General features: G+C 39.0%; 1 protein-coding gene across 1 annotated transcript in view; it reads right to left on the reverse strand.

Annotated features, from left to right (window-relative positions):
* TBC1D14 (TBC1 domain family, member 14) overlaps window positions 1-24,613 on the reverse strand; it is a 76,754-nt gene that overhangs the window by 37,335 nt on the left and 14,806 nt on the right. Inside the window, exon 3 of the mRNA XM_009890553.1 lies at window positions 10,398-10,518. Coding sequence (XP_009888855.1) covers window positions 10,398-10,518 — 121 coding nt within the window. The remainder of the gene's footprint in view (window positions 1-10,397; window positions 10,519-24,613) is intronic.

The raw sequence follows: 24,613 nt of genomic DNA on the forward strand, positions 1-24,613 counted from the left end.
GCTGCTGTTCAGATACCCACCACAGCACACAGTTACTATTTTAGTTTGCAAACAGCTGTCTATGTAGGTAAGGATGTGCAGGCTTGTATTTAGCTACATGACTTCAGTATGTACAGGAAACTAGTGTGAGAAAAGGTACTTCACCTGATACTTTTAACCATATTCCACTTCCCCCCTCTTTTGAAATCCCTCTACTGATTTCTATTCTGCTTCCTCATCAAAATTTGTGCATCTCTAAGGATCTCTGACCTTTTCAATTTTGATACTTGTCTTCCCTTAGCAATTATCACCTTGCTTTTCTGTCATTACACTAAAGCCTTTTTGAGTTGTTTTCTATATCCATGTTTGCTTCTCTGATCCTTGAAATTACCCCTGAAGCAGTCACTGGTGCCAATTTCTTATATGTCTAATAAAAGCTCCTTTTGTATTCCTACTGATGCTGTGCTCCATATTATCTCTCATCATCTGTTCGGACTGGCAGCCTCTTGTGCATTCTGTTTAATTTTACAAAAAATTGTATCAACATTTAAATTTGCCTCAATATAATCTCCTTTACAACTTAATGTTCAGTCCTCAGGAGAAGAGATTATAGCTTTTTAACACAAATATAAATAAAATATATGAAGGAAGGCAACATACCTTCAGAGTCTAGCTTAAAGCGATGGCTATTTCCAAGCATTAATATTCATGAAATTGTTTCCACTGAACTTTGTCATGCTAAAGAGACAACTTCTCAATAGAGCAAAGGAAAATTTTTACATGGAAATAACTAACAGGCACAAAAAATGTGTAATAAAATCATGTCAAAAAATGAGATCAGGTGTCTTCACAGAGAGAGGGAGAATGAGAACGTAAAATTTGAAGAAATGTTTTTCCCGTCTTTCTTCAGAAAGACACTTAAGGAAAAAGTACCAGTCTGGCTTTTTAAAATCCTTACATCTGGATACTTAGGGTTTCTAGTAACACACACACTCCATTCAATTTGCAGAGCCAAAGAACATCAGCTTACTTTGTTGTTGCTAGTGAGCACAGTAAGAGTTAGCCTTTCAAACCCTTCACCTCCCCCCAGTTCTTTAATTTTAGATGAAGTTTGAGATGTATAAACTGGAACACAGACAAAGAAAACCTTTGGGTCGGGTTTCTTGGAAGCTCGCTTCTGTTTAACACAAAATTAACATACTGAAGTCTAGCGAAGCCTTCTCAATTCATTTTACATTTTAGCAATGCAAGCTCCAGTCTCTTAGGATAGGCAGTTCTACAACAATATTTAGAGGCTAACACACCTGCCTTTAAGGATTTGTCTCCAGTTTTGCTTCACTGCAATGTTTTGCCAAGTGTTTGCGCGATGCGACATTTAAACATATACGCCAGTATTTCCAAGCTTGATCTCTACAGACTTCTATTTTCATTCCAAAACCCATGGGGAGAAGAAAAAAAATCCAAAAGCCTCCTGTGTATTTCTATCAGAACGCACAGTGGAAGGTTACCACACTGAAAAAAACTTACTGACTACACAAAGACGTAGGTGTTTCAGTATCTATCTATAAGCATTAACAGACACACAAATGCCAGCTACATGTTGGATTCTCATTTAACAGCAAATGAGAACAAACTTCCACCAACGTATCAGGTCTTCTAAAAAGTTTTCTTCCCTAGCCTTGAAATTTTGGGAGTAGGAAGGGCTGTGTACTTCATCCTCAAAAGTCAAGCATTTTCCATGAATTTGTGGCTTCCTGCATTTAAAAATAATTTTGTGCCATGTGCATTTATATTCTGTCTAATGCTAGGCATCAACTTGGGCTACAAAGTGACTTCCAATTATGACAGACAAACTTTAAGATCTCACTGGACAACTTCAAAACTTACTGCATTTCCCCCTAAAACATACCACTAGCATTGAAACAGACCCTTCAGTAGAGACTAGCAGCTGACATTTGTACTGCAGTAACAAGTTAAAAAAAAGCTTATACTTTTATCTATTTAGTATTTTCGTTTCAGAAAGGAGATACCCACCCTTAAACACCGCCTGTTACACCTATTTAAGATCCCTCCGGCTTTTGATCAAGACAATACATGAGGAGTTTTAGACAGTGATAAAACTAAAACAAAAGCTTTAAAATTGGCAAAGGAGGAGGGGGGGGGAAACCCTCTCACTTCCTTTCAAAAAAACTCTTTGTAGCTTGTCATAACTGTTGGAAGTTATACTCAATGCTTATCATTTTCTATTAGCCTAATACTTGTAACGTATTCTGTGCTTTCACGTGTACATAACATAAGGGAAGAAGTTCCAAGAGCATCAAAAGCAGCACTTTGGCAGCTAGACTCTGCTAGATTATGATATCTGGGTGTGTCATATTACATTCTTTTATTATTAAAATACTCAGGAACAATTCTTCTGCCATAGTATTTAATTACCTTTTCATTTACTGTGGATAGAAGCTATTACTCTTGCTTTATTTGTTTAAATATGATAGTAGATTTGTTTCAGGAAGGTAATTTTCAAGTCAGGACAAGGGCAACACACTCTTTGTATTACTCTACAACCTACTGGAATTGGTGAACAATCTATTTAGTACATTTCTTCTTCTTGGGGGAAAAAAAAAATATATTTTAGGACTCCATCAGTGACAAAACAGGTTTCCTTTCTTTACTTATTTTTATTTACTTTCCCCCAAATTAGATGCCCTTTACATATGATTACAATAAAATAAAAATATTTTTATTTGGATCAGAAGGAAAGATATGAAATAGCAGTATTTTAAGGCAACTTGCAAGTTTCAGCTTATAATTCTTAAGTGGGAAAATTAGAGTTAAACCTTTATTTCTAGCCATTGCAACAAGATTAAGCATAGGTTAGGTTTAGACTAACCACAGTAAGTATGCCTTCTTGCACTGCAACTGCACTTTTGCTTCTTTGTTCTTAAAAAAAGGAACTCAGGCACACCATGACAGATCTAAATCCTGCCTTTCTGAAGGCTGACTAGTAGAAATGAACCCAGAGGAGAACACAGGAAGTGAATCGTTTACACCCTCAGAATTCTACTGCAGAACAGAAAAAAATGCACTAGACAGTTTATAGCCTAGAACACTTCAAAGCGTGAATGAAGTCTACATGCAAACACCCACCCTGCCATTACAAACTATAGCCTTAGTCAAAATGATTTATTGAGTGATCTATCCAAAGAGAAACTCAGTATAAGCAGAAGACAATACTTTATCCAAAATTGTAGATCTAGCTTCTGCCAGAATCAGCAGCCAGCTTGAACCAGCCACTTCCTCTTCAAAAGGCCCTGAACAGTCCATCTGAATACAGCATAACACACGGTAGAGACAAATGCTTAGAAAAGCACAGTATTTTTAGACAACTGCCACCCATCAGCAGAGGGCAAGAGGAAGTGGAACACATGGTGGCAGCTAGCCACGCCGCACAGCTTCCATCTGGAGTGCAGCACACAGAGCTGCACGAGAACCTCCACGAGAACCTCCACACATCAGCAGTCAGGGGACTGTTGTCTGGGTTGGTTTTTTTTCCTGGATAAAACACACTGCTCTCAACAGCAGCTCTTATCACTGTCTGCCTAAAGCATGGGTTGTAGTAACCTCTTTCAGTGTTTCTCCCTGGGTGCTGTTGCTCTGCAACTCTTTTCCACCTAATAGGTCCAAGCCAAAAAATGGGCTTTAAATAAAGTGATTTTATTAATCAACAAGGATTATAGCTTTTTTTTTTAAAAAAAAAAAAAAAAAGAAAAATCAAGTGAAGATCAACTTGAATGATAACTGACCCAAATCAACTTGCAAATCTTCCCTCAAGTACTGTTATAAGCTTAACTATCCATCCCATAAAAAAGCATCATCTATGAGCCAAGGAATGTATTTAGCTGTTTCAAGAGCTCATTTTCACTTTATCATTTGCTGCAGAGTAAGCCTCATAAGTACAATTAATTTTAATTGACTAGAATGTTGATCCCACATATAGTCATGATCTAATTATTACAGAAAAACGTAACTGGTACATCATGTTGATTTATTTCCTGTTAGTGGAAAAAATAAAAAAAGAAAGCCTGTTGTGTCTCCAGCAGACGACAGCCCAGTTAGGAAATTTTATCATTGATAACAAAAAAGACAGACACTTTTCCATCTCCCCCATCTCCTTGAAAGAAATAAATACTGGAATACTTGGAAAAAAAAAAAAATCAAAACAGTTTGGTAGGAGGGGGTGGGTACACTCTGCTGGCACCTTGTATGATAGAAGCAATATTGTGTTAATGTGATCACATCAAGGCTGAACAATCTTACTCAAATGACTCTGTTGTGGTGGGAAGGGCAGAACAAGCAAGGTGTACTGAAAAGCCTGGCTATGAGCTCTTATGCTGCCACTCCACCTGCACGCCTGCAGTCTGCTCCCGAGGCCTCGCACAGATAAACTTCTTATCCCCAGCTGCACTTAAACGCCTGCAGTTTTCCACGCATCTGAGGTGGGCAGACTGTTTTCATTACTGGTGGCTTCATGGCTGGAATCCAACTCCCCAACAATTCATTTATGTGAATCCTTATCCCTATCAGGGGGAAAAAAAAGGAAGAAAAAGTCTCTCCCACCCCCCAAAGAGAGTGCACTATGGCTTTCAGAACATAAATCCTTCTAAGTTTGGGAAGATGACAATCCCTAGGTTAAAAATCATAGCTACTTTTTATTATTAAGGAATTACCATTAGAAATTCCAAATATTCTGATATGGAGTGTCAGCAAATAAGATCATAAAATATTGAGACCTGAATTTATGGGTAAAGTTTAATATTGAAAGGCCTCAAGTGTTATATGTGATGAATTTTACTGGTATTAAAACTCAAAGAAAATGAAGACATTCCATTGAGCTCTTATTGGAATTCATATACTTACACTGAACAGTCTCCATAGGGTCACAACATATTTGGAAGGGAAAAAAATTACACAGATTAAAAAAAATGGCTTTTCATATCACAGAAAAAGAAGAAGAGACATACACTATAGATAAAAAGTAATTTCATTTAAGCTGCTCCTTTGCAGAAGACAGCTGTAACGTGTCTCTAGGATACAGCTAAAATCCGACTGTCCTCTATAGACATTATTATCTTAACATGCAAGATCTTGACTGGCCAGTTGCAAACAAGTTCTGTGAATACTGGTCACGTGAGAGGAGACAACCAAATGTTATGCTGAGAACATTATCTCTTCTTGAATTTTTAAAGGAATTTCTTTTTCAAGAGCATTCACTAAGAAAACCACTGGGGGATGGAGGAAAGAAAGTCCAAAGATATGGGATTTACATCTGTTGTTCCTGCCAATCCTGAAAAGTGTTCCTGAAATAAAGAGTGGCTGCAAAGCCTAGATCAGCTCTACAGTCTACTGGAAGGGAAGAGAATCTAACTTCGGTTATTACTCTCAGTGAAGTACTGTCATCTGACTTTTACTGCATTTTCACACATCAATTACAAAAGCAACTGACATAACCAGTTTTGCTCAAGCAGGATTCCTAAAGATAACTGATACAAAAAAATTAATCATGCAAACCTCCACTGTAAAAGTACTTCCAACTTCTCAGACAAGATTACTTGTTCTGACAACTTTTAAGCTTTAAAACATTTAATTCGATAAAAATTGTATATAAAACCTCTTTGTGACGATGCAAAGCAATCCAACCTTAGCCTATGCCAATACTGATTCTTTATTGAAAGAGAAATACTCAGGTATATTGTCAGCAGTAAAAGTAGGCCAAACACCAACTTAGCTGGAGTGACTTTAATTCCCACATTGTTAAAATAGATTATGATGCTATGTCTTACATATACTAGTTGAACAAGTGAGTGCTGGTAGAAGTTTTTATGGGACTTACGTGCCCATTCTTTTGGTGGGAGGTCAGACAGAAAAAATGCTACTGCTCCTTAAAAATTGTCCAGCCTCAGTTGTAGCGGTATAACAACATTCAACTTGTGAACCACAACTGATGTTTGAGGGTCTGGAGTTTTCACTGTTTATTTATTAAGGCCAGAAGGAAATAAGAACTGGTATTTTTAAGAACAATCTTTAGCCATTTCACAGTTCAGTTACACACACCCCCCCCGGCTTTACATAAACATATGCCTTACAATTGCATTCCTCCTTGCAAATTTCTTTCAAACCCAGGTGAGATTATTACAGGGAAAGTATCATAACAATGTAAAATATGAATGTATTTAAAGATTATTCGCTTCATATAAGTTTAAAAAAATGTGTACACTAACATCCTTATCTTTCAGAAGACTAAGTTTGCAATTAACTTCGTCCATCTCGTTCTGGGAAAAAATAAAAAAGGTATCAAAAGATGGAACCATGAACATACCAATGAACTCACTATAGGAATCTACAAGCCAAATTAATGGGATAGTTAGAGGGCTCTAATTAGTGACCTGGCACAAAGGATTTCTTTGATGTCTGTCCAGAAGCAAAAGAAGCTGAGAAAGGATTGGCTGATGGTTCAGTCACGTTAATTCCTATGCACAGAGGTTCATACCAAGCAGGTACGGTCAGATGGATTTCCCTAGGTATGTGAAACTTGCGCACAGATACAAACAGAAATTGATAACCGTAGCTACTACTACAGTCAGGCTATTTTGTGGCATCTCAGACAATCCAAAAGACTTTTGATAGTCTAAACAAATTACATGCGACTCGATTCCCCCCCCCCCAAGATAGGAAACTACAATCAAGGAAAAATCACGTTGAAGAATTTATCACCTTTCCTCTAAGTTGCCTTTCAGAATTAACCCAGACCAGAATTTTGCTAATAGAAACACTACTCGAGAGTCTCTGTAGTCAGGCAGATTGAGTCTTCTACAATCTATGGGCTAATAAGTATTTTACCACGTAGACAATAACATTACTGTGAACAGCCAATTTGCAGGAAGACCTGGACTCCATGGTATGAATACATTTGGGGTTTTTTTTTTCCTTGAAAAGAAATGGTAAGTCAAGCCAGAGCAGCCAGGGAATGGAAAGTCTCTTGCTCAATAAACAAGCGCTGTTTCAAGTACCAGCACCAACAGAGGCAGGAACTGGAACAGGAGGGACAGGGTCAAGCTCAAGAGGAAGGCCCAGTCTACATCTCTACCCTTTCCCAAACTTGAGGCATCTCAAGTAACAGCCTCGCAGAAGCCTGTCAGTTTTCTGCCACCTTCAAATAGGCATGAAACCCTTTAACAGGGTACTAAGTATCTCTTCAGTACAAATTCAGATGAACACCCAAGAGGCAGAGTGATGGAAAGTTAGTTACAAGGGCACACCAACACGCAATTCTTTTGTTCATCATGTCAGCAGCACAAAACATTAGAAATAAGTCTGTCAGAGCACTGAATCCTATGAATGAAGTCAGGAACAAAGTGTACTACAGGACGGAAGCAATACCCGTAACTCTGGCCAGCAGCACATGGCATTGTCTAACTATTTCTCATCAAGTGTGCACAAGCCCAGCTGTGTAATATAATCAGAAATTCATGGCATGAAGTGACAGGTGACTGCTGCTACGAATCACTATGTTAGCTCAAGAGATCAACAGACAGCAGGGTTTTGAACCTTGCTGATTTCTCACGAAGTCAGAAAAACTGACTCTCCCTTTTCTCCCTCCAGTTTGGTTTTCCTGAAGTGTACAGGAAGTTACACACAACGCTATGTTAAAAGAATACTTAGATTTTGAATTAGTCCCTTCTGTCTAGGTGGCATTTTCCATTCAGACTGTGTGCTCTACACACTTCACTCAATACATAGAGCTGACAAAGTTCAATTACTAATTATGATGTTGCCATCATTGTTCAGGGCCTCGCAGCTCCCTCCACAGTCCTCAAGACCCATCTCCCATACTGAAAAGTTTATGTAAGAGTGTCCCACGATGTTTTCCACATCTCTTTGCATAAGACAGTGTGGCAGTCAAGTCATGAAACACTGGTGATTAAGATATGGTGTCTCAAGCTCCAAAACAGTCACCAACTGTGAATCCCCAAACACCCAGCTTCTCAGGGCACCTAATGTCTGTAGTGGATTTCATACAATGCAAGCGTAACTCCAACTGCACTGAGCTTTAAGGAAAGCCCCAACACTTCTGGAAAGAAAAATAAAGAAAACTAAAACCAAGCCAAATTTCAAGTAAAGCATACATAAAGCGCAGACAATTAAACAGCCACCTACAAAAGAAATAGTTTAGGCACCTTGTTTCATACCCCATGGGAAAAAGTGCAGACACTGAAATAATTTACTAGGACCCTAACCATTTACCTTGATCACAGCCATCGTCTTCCCTAACTCCTACATTTCATTGCATACCTCCAAATTCTTCAGTACATGAGATAAGGATCTCTCATGCACCTACTCTTCTGGCCTTGGAAATAAAACACATACCCCAAGGCAGTAAAAGACCCAGAGCATTTATTCATCTGGCCTAGTACACTTTTTTCTAGAAAGAAGGAACTGGTGTTGACCAACAGGCATGATCCCAATAGCCATATGCTGTCACTTCCTCCACGTACACATATGCAAGTTCTTTAGGCACAAATCAAAGGACTAAAAGCATATCTCTAAGTGGGCAAAAAATTCTGTAATACAAGTGCTACTGTGTCACTGTCAAAGCAACTGGTGAGGGGTAACCTAAATTGAGATGTGCTTTTGGGTGCTGGGGAGGCTGGGTTAGTTATCTGCAGCATTACCCATGTCTCAGAAATTCTACATATCAAAAATAACTTCAGGAAAGTACCAAATAAATTAGGAAAGATTAGTTATTGTTATCCAAGAGGCACTGCAGACAACTGTTTCAAACTTGCAATCTTGCCAGACACTCACAAGTAGTTGGATGCCATACCACCTAATTCTGCATGTGACAACTTTAAAAAGCTGCTTGAACTTCACTTCAATTAACAGCCTAACTACAGCTAAGAACAGTCACGTGACACACCTGAATTTCCAAAGCACTTTACCCTAAATTAAGCAGCACAGTCCTTCAAATCAGCATTCTCATTTCACACACAGGAGCTGGTTTTGAAGTACTAACTGCATGGTCTCTCTCCATGTAAACCTTCCTATCTCCCACAGTAGTTTGAACAAGGAAGTGAGAACCAAATGAAATACAACAAAAGCCCCAAACACATAAAATGCCTACATGCAATCCAAAAATCCCAGATCAAGTGAGACAGATTGAAAGAGGATGCTTTCTTCTCACGGAAAGAGCATCTTAGAAACTACTGATGACATAGCTGGATTTCACAAGATTTCTCCCCCTTGGGAAGGTGAGTTATTTGATGCACTAGCAAAAAGCTTGCATTTATCTGCAGTAGGACCAGTCCTCTGAAATGTTATGTCTTCAACAATGTTATAATGCTACAGCTTGAGAAGGTATATGCAAAGAAGGAGAAAGGGGGTTTTCACTGTGTTTTTTACTCTCTTATGGCACAATAAGGAAGGCCTGAAAAGATTTTTGTATAACCTCTTCATCCCCCGCCCCTAAAAACAGCTGCTAAAATTTGACAAATTGTGGATCTAACTACTGGCAAATATAAGCAATAGATATACACCTAAAACCCAATGTCAAAACCAGTTAAAGCTGCAATGAAGACAAGGAGAAACCTAAATTGTTTGGTGTTTCTGATGCTTTTAAACTTTTTCTCTATTCAGGGAAACACTTCAATAAACAATTTCAGTACACACCTCCTTTTGAACTATACTGTACAAGGAAGAAAAAAAAAATTATTCCATTCACTTAACTGTATTATATTGTTCCGACATTTCAAGTCAGTAATCAGATTTTCATCAAGGATCACAGAGAGAAAATTTCAACTCCAAACAGCTAATACTTCAGAAAACAAGGAATGGATGAAACCAGCATTCCAACACAAATATCTGGCACTCTACCACATTCATTCAATCTTGAAATTATGTATTTTAAATTAGTATTTAAACACAACTAAGCCAAGGCCCAGCAGAACACAATTTCCCTTCAAACAGCATGTTATGGATGGGTCTGACACAAAGGCCGCAAATCAGTGGAAGCCAGAACAAGATAAAGCAGATTGAAAGATTTTCAAAATACCTATGAAGCTTGATTATAAAAACCAAAATGCATTCATATACTTTGAATCTTCACATGAAATGCTTTATACTGAAGTGGTATCTGTTTTCATGGAGTACTCAATGGAACGACCATGTAGAACATATATTCTTTTGAATGACACTGTTACAATGGAAGTAGAAAGAAAGAATTCAATGAAGAACCTTCCTTGATACCGTCCATGAAGTTGCACACAACTCATCAAACAAACAGGCTTCACAATCATATACACAGATCATAAACTTAACTGGCTTCTACATTCACCACTAACCCTAACACAAAATTAAACAAATACCTTTTGTACTTTCTTTGGATCTTTCTGTGAGTTTTCTCTGAGAGGTACTTTTCCAAACAACTTCCATCCCACATCATTTTGTTTTTCAAATCTTGCATTTTGCTTTCTGGTAAACAAATTCCTAGTAAAAAAAAAAAAAAAAAGAAGTTTGATTAAGAAAAAAGGTCAATTAATTATAATAAACAAAAAAAAAAAGAATTTGCTAACCTTATGTTTCCCAATCACATATTCCAACTCCTCTTGGGGTTGTGCTGGCAGGCACCGTTTCCCATCCTCATCAACATATTATGCATTATTATCACCACACTAGGCAATGGACTTGGTTAAATAAGAATTTGCAGTGGAAAAAAAAAAAGTTCATTTGTAACTTTCTAGAAATAGCCTGCTTTTTTAGCCTCCCTCTAGGTAATTTAGGCTCACTCTCAAAGTAAGTCTAAGACACTATATCTCTTGCTGCATAAACATTCTCCACCCACCTATTACAATATACTACTACCAAAAATCACAAAAAAGTTGCAGACATAGTAGCCTTTTACTGTATTTGATCTGCTTTCATAAAAGATTATTTTTCCTGAATAACCTTAAAAGCAGCTATCAAAACAGATTAACTCTGAAGTCTCTCTGAAACGTCTCAAATTAATCAGCTTAAACACTATAGTAACAGTCTAGCTTTACCTAGACAAAGTCACTGAAAGTTAAATTATTTTTATTGACATTGCTAGCTTTTAATCATAAAGCAGTATGCCAGACTTGCTTCTTCTCACAACTATGTTTTTCCAAAACTGGACATACAGTACAGACCAGTCTTCATGCTTTTGGTAGCACTCAGCTCCTCCAAAAGTACAACAGACATTCCACACCCACAGCATGTCTGGATTATTAAAATAACAGATTTTCTTTTGTCTTACTGTCTAGTTCAGCAAATATTGAAGTATGTCCAGGTTAGCTCAATTATTTACACACCTTCTGGTAAGTTTTCTTGGTAACTTGACTATGGGCTTTTGCTCCCTCATTGAAAAGAAAAAACCCAATTCCACTGAGACAAAAGCTTTTTTGTGACTTCCATCAGCAGGCAGCTATAGCACGTTCATACCACAGATGCTTCCAGTTTGGCATTACTGCTTTTTCTTACTTACAATTACTACCTTAATGCCCAGTGGGTTGACACATCAAGTACAGATTGTTTCTTACTTATAAAGTGTCACAGTTTGGGAAATAAAACTACATTGAACTTCATATTCTAAAAGGGCTGAATACACATGTGCAAGAGAAACAACCTGGACATAAAAAAGTTGTTTTTCCTGGCCACTCTGTATCAGCTAACATGAACAATATCATAAATACACCAACAGAGATAATATGGCTTGGAATACAGGAGAAATGTTTAATACGAGGAAAACAAATCAAGGCACAAACGTCAGCATGCGCTGGAATGTATTATAATGTAAGGGTGTACTGCCATCCTTAAATATGCATATATTTACGCAAATGATCACATGCGTCTATATCACAAGGGTACAGTTACCTTGAAACTCAAACCAGGAATGGATTATCATATTAAAAGATAAGAACAAGGTGTTTAGGTACAGAAATCACACAAGTCAGTAACAACTGATGTCAAAGCTAAGCAGTAACTATACTTCTACAAAACCCTTTCAGCTTTCCACTACCCCACCCCACACAAATTAAAACATAGTATAAAGATGTAGGGGAAACAACTGTAGGGAAAACACTAAAGAACAGCATGGAAAACACAGAAACATACTGCTGTGTTTTCCCTCTTTCCACTTATTTTCAAAGCACGAACTTATAATTCTATGAGTAAACTACTGGATCAAAACCAAAGATTTGCTTTGCCTCTACAACTAGCATACTCCATTTCAGCATTACAAAGCTCTCCTGTAGCTCATCATTACAGCTGTAGTGCTAGTTAGAGATTTATAAGCTAACAAGAGCATTAGTCAACAAGTCTGACTACACTGCTACCACTACAACTGCTAGTGTTGGGAAAAAGAGACAATCACAAAAGCAACTTCCAAGAAAGGTATCTCAGTTGAATTTGCTTTCTTTTCACCAGTAATTCCTTCACCATGGCAACATAAAGAATCCATTCTGTTTGCGCATTTAGTACCCTGCTGGGCTTCCACGTGTAATTATCTTCTTACCCTTGCCCAAGTTCATAACACGTATGTAAAACAGCCTGAGATGACAGATTTCTAGATTGTTTGAGACAGCTACCAGGGAAATAAAAAGTAAAGAGAGACAGACATGATATTATTTTTTATACATGTGATTAATTAATTTAAAATTGAGAAATATCAAGCAATTTCTAAAATATATGTAAGAATAAAAAGGGAAACATAACAGGAATAACATCACAGAAACCACTGCAGGTAAATAGGATACATAATGCAAGACAGGCTGGCTGTTCTTGCAAAAGGTTTTGTTTCAGGTTGTTACTACTTCAGAAGCAAGCACACTAAATTCCATACTACTACTTTACATACGTAAAGACTTTAGAGAAAACAAGAACTTCTAGCATCAGGGACACCTGAAAGACCCCCACAAGGAGGCACACCTGTGTCACAGTTCTCTGCACATTCAAATCCTCTTTTGCAAGTACAAGGCTTTCACCACAGTTCATTAGCACTGCAATAACATGAAAATTAAAGGACTAACAGGCAATTTTCTCTCCCTATCTATCCTCATTAGAGGTGGCTAGCACAGGTATATACAAGCAACAATCCCACAAATCTCTGAGGGATTTTAAGAGCAGCAGTGGGTCTTTACCCTCAGAGGAAAATAAAGATGAACTGGAATGATAAAGTATAACAGCCCTCTGCTGCAAGTCCCTGCGTAGGATGAACTAAACCTGAAAAGTCAATCTCACATGCTTGCTTTCATTCAATTCTGCAACCCTAACTGTTTTCCCTTTAGAGGGAGCATCACAATAAGTAATCTGTTCTACAGATTACCTAGCAGATGGCACAGCACTTGCTCTGCTCTGTCTGCATGATTTCCATTGTACGTTCAAGGGCACCAGGCATCTCTTTCTCTCTTAACACTATGGCAGGGATTTCTAGTTTACCTTTTTTTAAATTAAAAAAAAAAAAAATTGATCTGAAAGCACTAGGCATGCTCGATATACAATCTCAATTCTATACACGCGACTTACTCTCCTTTTCCTTTTTTTCCCTGCTCTCTGTCTATGCCTGTGTTCTGCTGCTTTGCTGATGTCCACACTCTTTACACACTCCAAAAAGTTTCAAAACTCCCAAAAGGTATAGCGTTATCAAAAGCCGGAAATTGGCGCAATCAGATGTAGAACCGCAAACTACAACCCAGTCTTGCTTTGAGTGAGGATGCATAACATTGCTAAACCCTGATCTGCCCCAGACAGGAACAAGCCCAAGGTAAATCACATGACAGTGGGATGGTATGGGAGGAGAAGAGATGCTGCTCCATTTGCACCTAATTTTAGAAAACTTAAGGAAAAAAAAAATACTATGGAATGTCCTCTGGTCCGATTTCTGCAGAGCTTTGCAGTAAGTCAGGACAACACCCCAGGGCCCCGATAAAGCCACTACTTGAGACTTCTGGACTGAAAACAGACCCTTGAAATTTGCAACTCCCTTAGAAAGAAGTAATGATTTCTGCCATATAAAGATATATATATATCACAGCAAATAATTCATAGCGAAAGCTTTCATTTTTCTGCTGCCACAGCATGAAAAAGAAATTCCTTTCCTCCCATGCTTACACAACACCCTAGGATTTTCAAAAAAAGTACTAAGCAGTCTCACTTTTGAGCAAATATAATTCACAAAAAAAAATCCACTCTAAAGGTAACTTAAGAAGATTCTACCTAATGGAAAATAGATGTTAAGGAGCAAAAATTCTCTATTTGAGAGAAACACAATCAGATTTTCACTCAAAAAACGAGCTAAGAAATCTTAGGGTAAAAGATCTCAAAGTTTAATTACAAGTGTTTTAAGAGATAAAAATTAATTTGAGATCTTGAATGTAAAAAGGGTTGACATGCCTGGAAAGAAAAGATCACATGCTGATCATTATCTCAGTCTCATTGTCCTCTTCACAACCATTAGAGCACATCATGCTCATTTACAACAGAGATATTAACAGGCATATCTGACGTGATACATCATGTCTGCAGTATCATTAGCGGGGAGCCATTAAGAAGTGTCATGGGTTACATTTGCATTCCTATTGAACATGTTAACTGTTTTACACTAAGCAGCTGCAGCTGCTTATTTTAGGAAAACGAAGCACAGAAGTTAAATTGAGATCATGTTTCAAATGGAAAATTACTTTTTCACAGTCCTCTAAACCCAAAATTTGGCACTAAACAGCTGTTTAACCTTGTTATTTTGATTGAGCTGAGGAGAGGAATTACCTGCCTGAAGAGAAGTTGTCTCTAACTCCAGAGTTAATGTCTACATACATACAAATAGCATCCTTTGATACAGGAGAGAGATTGAACAACTTTTTGCTTAACATGCACACAATGCACTATTATTGCATACTGATCTGCCCAACTGCCTTTTGTGTGGCGAGAGGAAGTTAATACTAATAGACAAGTTCAACAGTGTCAGGAAAATGTTTTTGTGTTTTTTTTTTTTTTTTAATAAAACTTAAGAACCACTTCATTTTGATTCTATAATCACTGCTAAGACAAACTTACTGAATAGTTGCCATACATACATACTGCACATTCATGTATTGCCAGTACTTACATAGCCTTGTGTGCTGTCACGGTCAGATTGAAGCCTTAATCCAGTAAAAAAATAAAAATATAAGAACCACATCAGCCACAAGTAATCAAGCCAAATCTATCCATATAGCACATATTACAGCTTTTTCCTGCTTATGCTTTTAAATAAAGACCCGCATCACCACTGAAGCAGAAAGTTTATCTAGTTCAGTCTAATTTTTTTTTTTCTGAAAATACAGGAAGTCTGTAAGAAAACTGCCAGCAACTACTGCCCTGTGATGAGTTCATACCACTGCTCCACAAGCATTCAAGTATTCACTTCTGCCACATTTCAGCTGTGGCTTGTCCCAGGCAAGGTTAGCCACTTACGTGAAGTCACCTCTCACAAAGGTCATCCCTCCCTATCTCTCCCCTCAGTTCAGACCTGTCCCTAAAAGGAGCACAGACAGTGCTGCCATGGTTTCTGTTGCCAATTTAGTTCAGAACTTAAAAGTCAGCTGTAGACCTCCTTCTTGAAAAGTCTCCAAGTCTCCTCTAGCCAGGCAGGCTCAACACTGTGCCCCTTGAGATACTTCAAGTTCAGTACCACCAGAGTCAAGGAATTGTTTCTCTGGCACTTGTCACTCCAACAACAGGAGAAAAGGATGAGCTCCAACACCTTAGCTGTCAGAGGGTGGAGTCGAGCAAGGCGGACACGCATACACCCACCAATGCCTGTTGGTGCACACACAGCCCCTACACCTGGACTTCCAGGCAACGCACAGCAATTTTTTTCCCCCAAAACCTCCCAAGATACACCAGTTGCCTGAAATAAAATGGTACAGGAGCTTAGGACTTAAGGGGTTTCATGATAAAGAGTACTTGGGTTCTCCAGAAAATCTGAAATTGATTATTTTTAACTATTTTGATATTACTATTTTGACATTACTATTTTGACATGGCTCCTTAGACAAAGTTCGAAAGACCACAGTATGTGAACTACCGGCATGCAGCATGGAATGATAGTTGTGAGTAAAACAGAAGTGAGATGGCATACACTGCTCAGTGGTAGACTACTTTAACACTGACCTAGCGTAGAAGTTATATTTGCAAATAAACGGGTTTCTTACTTTTTAAAAGACTGTTGTTGTAAAGAAACAAGCATGAGAATTAACTAGAAACTGACCCAACTCATGCACAGACTGATGCAATGTTTTACCTGCATTTATCCAAAATTAATTTGCAATTGTAAGTAAATTTTTATGAGTGTTAAAAACACATACAACATGCTCTCAAGACGCATGCTCACATTGAAATTGAAAGACTAATTGAAATTAAGAAGGTTATTTTCAGAAGATAAAACAATTGGAATAGTCATGTGAATTAACAACTGGAAGGACTTACCAGTCTTGTGAGTAGAGCAGATGAAAAATAAGGACAGTGGAGAAAGTTCAAAAGGTTCAGATTTTGTAGAACAAAATTATCTTGAAAAACAATTTCAAATTATTATCAGACTTGCACGTATTCTTAAGAAGCAGGAAAGAAACAGAGGCAAGTCAAAGTTCATTTTAGCTGCTTCTGGAGGAAGATCCTGAATTTTCCTGATAACTCTAAACTACGTGTGGAGAGAGCACGTGTGGAGGTCTTGAGCCCCTCAGCCTACACAAAGGCAGTCATACTGGAGTGTATAATGGACTTTTAGATAACGAGTTTGACAGTAAGCAGATATTAATCATAAAAGCTAGGTAAACTCATATGTCTGGTAAATAAGCACAGTGTAAGAGATGTCTCCACAGACATTGCTCCACAAGGCATCCAGAAACTTACATTGAAACAGGATGTTTTAAGTAATGTACAGCATCTATTAAGCAAAAAGAAAAAAAGATAAATTGGAGAAATTGTATTAAATATTTGCTGCATTGTGAGCAAAAGTGTCCAGCCATCTTACCTGGCATGGCAGAAATTAAATTAACCCTATTTAGGAAACATTCTCACATCATTATGGAATTCAGGTAAAAAGTGCAACAGCATTTGTTTTTTTTCTCAACCTTCAATGACCTTTTGTGTTCTGTACTAACCACACCCTTCACAACTTACACTCAATAAAGAGAAGAAAGATTCCCACCTCTAGATGTTCCAAATTCGCACTCTGGACACCTAAATAATTTCCAGAGACACAGAAAATAAACCCTCAAATATCAGCAAAGGATTGTATCACAGCAATTGCAGTTACCTGATTAGTGAATGAACAAGACCCTGACACACAGATCATAATGACTAGGCAGCTAAAGGAAATAAGAAATTCTTGTCAGAAGCCCTACCAGAAATCTCCTGAGAAGCCCTAAATCTATGCTTTCCACAGATGATAGCCAATGGCTGGTACTCACAACCAGGTAACATTGGTTTCTAGAAATAATTCACTAGATGCAGTGATTGTCAGTTCTTGCATTCCCCCCTCCCAACCCCAGATCACCTCTCCATCAACCTATACTTTTCTATTAAAAACAAACCAAACAAACAAAAACAACCACACAACCAAACCAAAAAAGAAAGCAACAGAAGAACGAACCAAAACGAGAACAAAATGTCATCAAAAAAGTCCAAGTATTTTGGCTATGGTGAAAAAACCTCATCAACAAGTCAAAAGTTATGCTTTCAATAAGATTCCAAAATCACATACAAAAGCAAGGTTTGCAGAATTTTATCCCACAGAGAATGTCCCACAGAGAATGACAAAGGTCAAGGCAAAGGAAGAACAACGCTTGGTTTATGGATAAACAAATCCAGCAGAAGTAAAGCCAGTCAGCCTCGAAGTTGACCTACCTACATAAGAGGTAACTAATGACAAATCATGTTTTATAAATCCTTATCACATTTTATAAACAAAATTTTCCAGCCACTTACACTCCAGTATGTTCAATAAGAACCAAGAACCAATATACTTTACAATGCAACAGATACCTGCAGATTGGAAAAAAGATTCCTAGTTGAGGGAGACAGTAATACAATACAAGTTAGCAGTACAGGATACCCAATACCTTGCAATAGGGTAACTTGGAAACCTCCCTTTAGGTTTGGGGGGGGGAGCAGGGTTTGGTAAACTACTTATCAAGACTACAAAGTTCTGTATTTACTTTTTTTTTTTCTTAGTCCTCATTTCAGAGGAGAACAAAGCAGAGCTGCCTGCACTGAAGTGTCAAAGACATAAAAAGATAAATCAGACAATCCTCCATGTTTAGCAGTTAGGACTGGTTGTAGCAATCCAAGAAGTACTGTGCGCATGGATGATGCGCAATGCCGGCCTACCACGCTAATGCTGCGGAAATCTCAGAAACAGGAGTTTCAGCAATTTAAGACTCTCAGACAAAAGCAACATTTGGCTCCAAGTTCAAACTAATAGAGTCAACCAGCAATACAAAATTGTTCTTTTCTAGCTGGCAAAATTTCCAGTTACCCCAATGTTATCAGAATAACCTGAAATTCTGTTCCCAGAGTCTGAAAGCAGATTTCTTCATTGATCTGAAGTACCATTACCACACAAATAAAAAATTGAATGAATACATGAAATATCACCCTAAGCAAAAAGCTGAACCTGAGTCAGCAGTAAGACCCTACAGCGATAAAGATTAAACAAGGACTGGGTTGTATTGGCAAGATCAAGAGGAAAAAGTGATTCAATGCTCTACCCGGTACCCATGACATTACATGTGTATCAAGTTTGGGGCCCCTAGACTGAAAACAAGATAGGTCAAAAACCGGAAGAAGTCCAGTGGATGACCACTGTGATGGCTGGGTGCTGAGGTCTATGACATACACGTGGGGACACTGAGAGAGGTGGTTTCATTTAGCCTGGATGACCATTCTGAGACATGCAAACAGAAAAAACAAGAGGCAAAGCAGCAAGCTGCTGCAAGGTAAATTCCAAATGGATGAAAGGGGAGGAAAAAAATAAAAATCAGAGTGGTAGCAGATAAATCCTGGACCACATAGCCTAGAGAGGCTGTGGTTAACTCTGTCCTTGGGTATATTCACAACTGACTGGACAAGGTCCTGAGGAAGATGATGTAGTGCTGAAATCAGCACTGCACTGAGCAGGAGGTTACACCAGATGGCTCCAGAAGTCCCTTCCAACCTCAACTCTTTTGTGATTCAAGGCTGCAGCTCACAAAGGGGCGTCCAAGCATTAAGTAAATACCTTGTCTTACATCACCTTTGTTACAAGTTCTTGTGTTTATTCTATCAGCTGTCCATGTAAGGTGAATGACTTCTCATTTACTGTAGGGTTTTTTCTTTATTATTCTTACAGTATGGCTGAAAAATTTCCGAGGCACTTAATGACTTTGAAGAGAGGTTAGTACAATCAGGGAGCAAGAATTTATATTTATTCCACATAATTTCACATCTCTTATTGCTTTTTTCAGAATCTCTAAGCGTACATAACATTCCCTCACAATGTCAACCCCGAATTAAGTACTCTTTGCAGCTGGAGTAATTTTTTTATTTTAATCATTTCTATACTTGCAATAACTTACAATAGTTGATATTGCCACTAAGGAAGGAACAAAAAGTCGGTTGAACATTAAATGGTATTTTGATTAGATAGATCCACAAAGTGTCTCATGGCAGTGATTGTGCTGATATTCTCCCTCTTCCCCAGTGCCCATCCGCTTCTTCTCACAGCTCCTTTTAATGCAGGAAACATCAGAAAAGTTCTTGTAGATTAACTGAAGATACAAAGTCCATCTAACCCCCTAATTCACTAAAGCTTCATACAGACAACGAATCAGAATGAAAACAGACCTTAATTTCATTCATCTAAGTTAGTTCCTGAAGTCTTGTATGCATCTATCAAAATGTATGTAATTCTTACTCTTTATGTTCAAAAGCAAGCATGTAGAATACACAGAACTGAACAACCACAAGCTTTCCAAAAGGCAGCCTTACACAGGAGATGGAGAAGGAACAGCGGGGTAAAGCATTAAAGCCAAATACTGCAAGTGACATCCAACACCTATCTATGCTACAAATCTCATTCACTAGCCAGTAGAAGACTTTTGTAATGCTTCCCACCAGCCACTAGAAAAGAAATATATACATTTGACTTCACTTTAAATAATAACTGGATCACATTAAGTCCTTACTCACTGCATAGTTTTGTACCGTTACTGAAAAAAAAAAAATAAAACCCAAAACAAAGTAATACTGAGCAGATTTTCTTTTAGCTTCCATAATGAACAAATAACTTCAACAAGCCTCTTAGTTTTGCCGTTCAGTAACTGAAAGCAGTTTTGCACAAACAGTAGTTTAAATAAAGCAGATTTTTTTCTGCAAAGGCAAATTCCCCTTATTCTGAAGGGCTCCATCTCAAATAAGACTTAGCACAGAACAGGCCACATCACAAAGTTCAAAACATCATACAGTGAATTAGAGGATAGGAATTCTGAAAACTGTATCATATAGTTTCCAACAATTTTCAACCTTTACCAAAAGAAAAGGCTGTTATCTTTGTAGAACTCAAACTTTGCACCTATGGAAGATTTGCTTTGACAGAGAACGTTTAGTTTGGAAAGATTCTGCAACTTTTCTTTTGTTCTACAGAGACACGATAGTTAAGTACATATGAGGAGAGGACCATTAGTCTTTCACTTCAAGTAGACAGAAAGTGGCTTTCAAATAAGTAGTATCCAAAACTACATTGTGAAGACTGAAGCACCCATCAGATGAGTATACCTGAATGCCTCATGGGCTGCTGAAATATTGTTTCCAGCATCATCTGTTAATACAGATCCCCGGTGCCTATGCTGCTTCCTAGACCACTGAAACATATGCTCGTTTGCGTTCCTCTCTCCCCAACCCTTTTAGATGCCTGTTACTGATAACAATTAGCTCAAAATGCACCAAGATAAAGTAGTGCAGAGGGACAAAACTGCCAAATTCCTCTTTTCCTTCCAACAGGCAAGCAAATCCCAGGGGTCAGGCAACCACAGGACTAGGGAGCCCAATCCACCCACAGGGCAGCGAAGCAGCCTGTGCTGGGTGTTCATGCAGGTTCCCTCTGTCAGAGGCTGGGTTTCTGGAGTCCTTCTCCCCAGCTTCTGGACAACTCTACTTGCAGCTCAGCTAGTTTTTGTTCATTTGTGATTAAAAGCAGTGTACTCATATCCTCCCCCACAGCACATCCAGCTCTTTCTGTCCCTCCTCCTACACGCTTCAGTCCTGATCTCAGCCTGTCTCCTCCTCTATCTAATAGGCTTCATTTAACATAAAATATGCACAGAAGACAACATAATATATAAAGTTTAATATCTCAGATTACTCAATCATAATTATTTTAATCCTTTTTGTTCCCTTCTATGGTCAGTGAATTCCCTTTCTGGAGAAATGAAAGTGGGAAGTGAACAGTATAATGCTCCTTGTTATTCTACTTTCCTTTTAACACCAAAATTAGAGAAGTACAATAAGCTGTCCTCTCATTAAAATCAACAAATGGCATTATGAAAGGGTCCTACTCGTTAACCCAGGTGACTTATCTATGGTATCAATGGACCTAATTCCTTAAGTTCAGAACCCCAATTAAGTGTGACCAGTCACCTCAAAACACACGTGTGTGTGTGTGTATGTATGTGATACAGATATATGAGTTACATGATTACAGACTTAAGGCTGAAAACAGTAGTTATTATTGTGAAATTTAAGCCCTTTTTCTTCTCAGACTACAAGTAATGCCACAGCCTGGACTAGGTTTGTGCTTCTATGTATGGTATAGAATGCCAATCCTGCTTCAGAAGCTTTCTCTCAGAAATACAGAGATTGTTTGGGAACAGTAAAACGTAATATTCTTCTTAAAGCCCTTTATTTCACGTGTAGTCCCTATTCTCAGTAGAGCTTTCCTGAGATCCTGCTACCTAGAACATTTGGATCAAAAACTTCTAGGAGTAGGCTGAAAGAGGTCCCAGTCCACAGTAGTGGACTAAGTAAAGACTTCGGATTCTTGTAGCCCACTCAAAAGGAAGGGGACTGCATGGCTCATTATTTAACTCAACATAGTCCTAGTCCTTTTTATGGTCACTCTGTGTGTAACCATAAAAAGCCCCATCCTCACTCTCCAAAAAGACAAATGAAAATGATAAATGAAAAGTAGAGCTTCTACAGTAAGAACACAATGGCCCTGATTCAGCAAAGCTGTGTAAAAACCCAAGCATTTTAAAAGTCTATGTTTCAGTAGTACTGTACAGAAGCAAAGTCCAAAGGTAAAACTCATTAACCTACGCTAGCCACTCTGGGTCACTAGGGCAAAGGGACAGACAAGCCATCAACTCTTTAGTTTCCCAGCCAATTATTTGCTCACACTATTTCTCAAACCAAGTTCCTGCATATATTCAAATAAAGGAAATTAATTCAAACTCATGCTTTATGTGAAAGACCTCTGGCCTTTTAGAGCTGATACAAGTACACGTGACACTTGAGAACGGCCAACATGTCAGGTTTCTTTGTCAGCAGTCAGCATTACAGCTGCTTTCAGAACGAACAATCCATTTTCATGTGCTAATCTGGAGCCTTAATGAGAGCACTAGTACTCCACCTGGTGATGCCTTAAGCTCTTTCAAGAGGAAAGCTATGTTCAAACAAGCAGGAAAGAGGTCTCTTTCTCACTTTGGATCTTCCTGACACACCCAAAGAAGCATGTAACAGCCTGAGGGGACAACCAGACCTTTCAGAGTCTCAAACCACTGAAGAGACAGCAACAGAGCCAGAGAAGTAGTCCAGGAAGGTCTCTTCACCATAGTGCTCAAGAAGGCAGGGCAGGAGCACTCCGCTCACAAGTGCCCTTGAAGGTGCCGGGATGGACAGGGAACGAGCCAATGGGGTTCTCCTTTCTTCCATATCCTCTATAACCCCATTTTCAACCGCAGCCCCAAGCCAACACCAACACTTCATAACACACCACAGATATTGCCCAACTGACATGGAACACACAACCTCACGCACATGCACACGTGCATATGGTCTCGCAAGGAAAAATAAACCTGCAGAGTGCCAAGAAATAATTTTACATTCCAAAGCAGGTGCTTCTCTAAGCATCTTCTTGATACTATGGAAGATTTACCCTTAATTGCTAAGTAAGCAGCGTATATGCATGTAACCAAGCACTGGAGCCATCTAATTTTTGTCAGTATTAAGTTTTGCGGCTGCCTGTGGACATAACTGATGTATGCAGAGGAAACTCGGTCTTCACAAGTTCGGAGAAACTAACACATTCTCAGATGACAGATGGGGTTCAACACAAGCACAGCTGCCATTTCAAGAAGCAAGGTTGCTCCTTTTACCAAATGTCAACAACTTGAGCAAAAACTAAGCTGATTCATCTTTGTTCTCAGTGGTTCAAACCCATATCTCATTACCCAGAGGAGCTCTCAAAGAGCTAAACCTGCAGATGAAGGCTGAGAGCCCCTGCACTGCCGCCTTAACCCCATGACCATCAGGCTGCTGGAAGGTAGAAAGGCTATACACAAACCACTCAGGTGCTTATTCTTCCATGTTGTACACAAGCATGCCAGCCACTGACCAAAGCCAAAGCAATCTGGCTTTCTCCTGCTCTAGTTTATCCTTGGTTTTCAAAAGGGAAGGTTTACACACATAAGCTGCAAGATAGTGAATCTCAAGCGAAACTCCTTCCAGCAGAGTGAAATGCTGCGAACATGCTCCTCTCTGGGACTTTGTTTATACCTGCCACCACAGCACTTTTTACAAACTACTTTAGGAAGCTCCCTTCTCAGCAAGCTGGTCTTCAAAGATACTATTCCAAATGCCTCCTCCTCATCTAACACTGTACACAAACTCTGGCACACAGCGCAGGGTGAGCTAGGTAGGAAGGCCCCTAGAAGTCAGTTATTTTCAAACAAAACACTGAAAGGCCCAAGTTAATTTACTGAAGTACTTGTTTAAACCCTGAGAATCAAGGAACCCACAGGAACTCCAGGGAACAGGGACTGTATTGGATCATTAGGGTAAACATAAGGGAAGCATCATTAGAAGCTTCGCTATGTCTGACAGAGCCAATGCCAGCCAGCTCGGACCCGCTATTGGTAAAGGCCAAGCCCATCAGTGACGGTGGTAGTGCCTCTGAGATAACATATTTAAGAAGGGGGAAAAAAACCCTGCACAAGTGCCGTCAGGGAAGAGAGGAGTGAGAATATGCAAGAGCAACAACTCTGCAGACACTAAGGCCAGTGAAGAAGGAGGGGGAGGTGGTGCTCCAGGCACTGGAGCAGAGATTCCCCTGTAGCCTGTGGTGAAGACCATGGTGAAGTAGGCTGTACCCCTGCAGCCCATGAAGGTCCATGGCAGAGCAGATATCCACCTGCAGCCCATGGAGGACCCCACGTCAGGCTGTCACCCCATGGGAAGCCCACACTGGAGCAGTTTGTGAAGAACTGCAGCCATGGGAAAGACATTGGAGAAGCTCGTGGAGAGCTGTCTCCCATGCGCAGGATCCCACAATGGA

Source organism: Charadrius vociferus, unplaced genomic scaffold (assembly GCF_000708025.1).
Source record: "Charadrius vociferus isolate BGI_N301 unplaced genomic scaffold, ASM70802v2 scaffold88, whole genome shotgun sequence".
Taxonomy (NCBI): Eukaryota; Metazoa; Chordata; class Aves; order Charadriiformes; family Charadriidae; genus Charadrius; species Charadrius vociferus.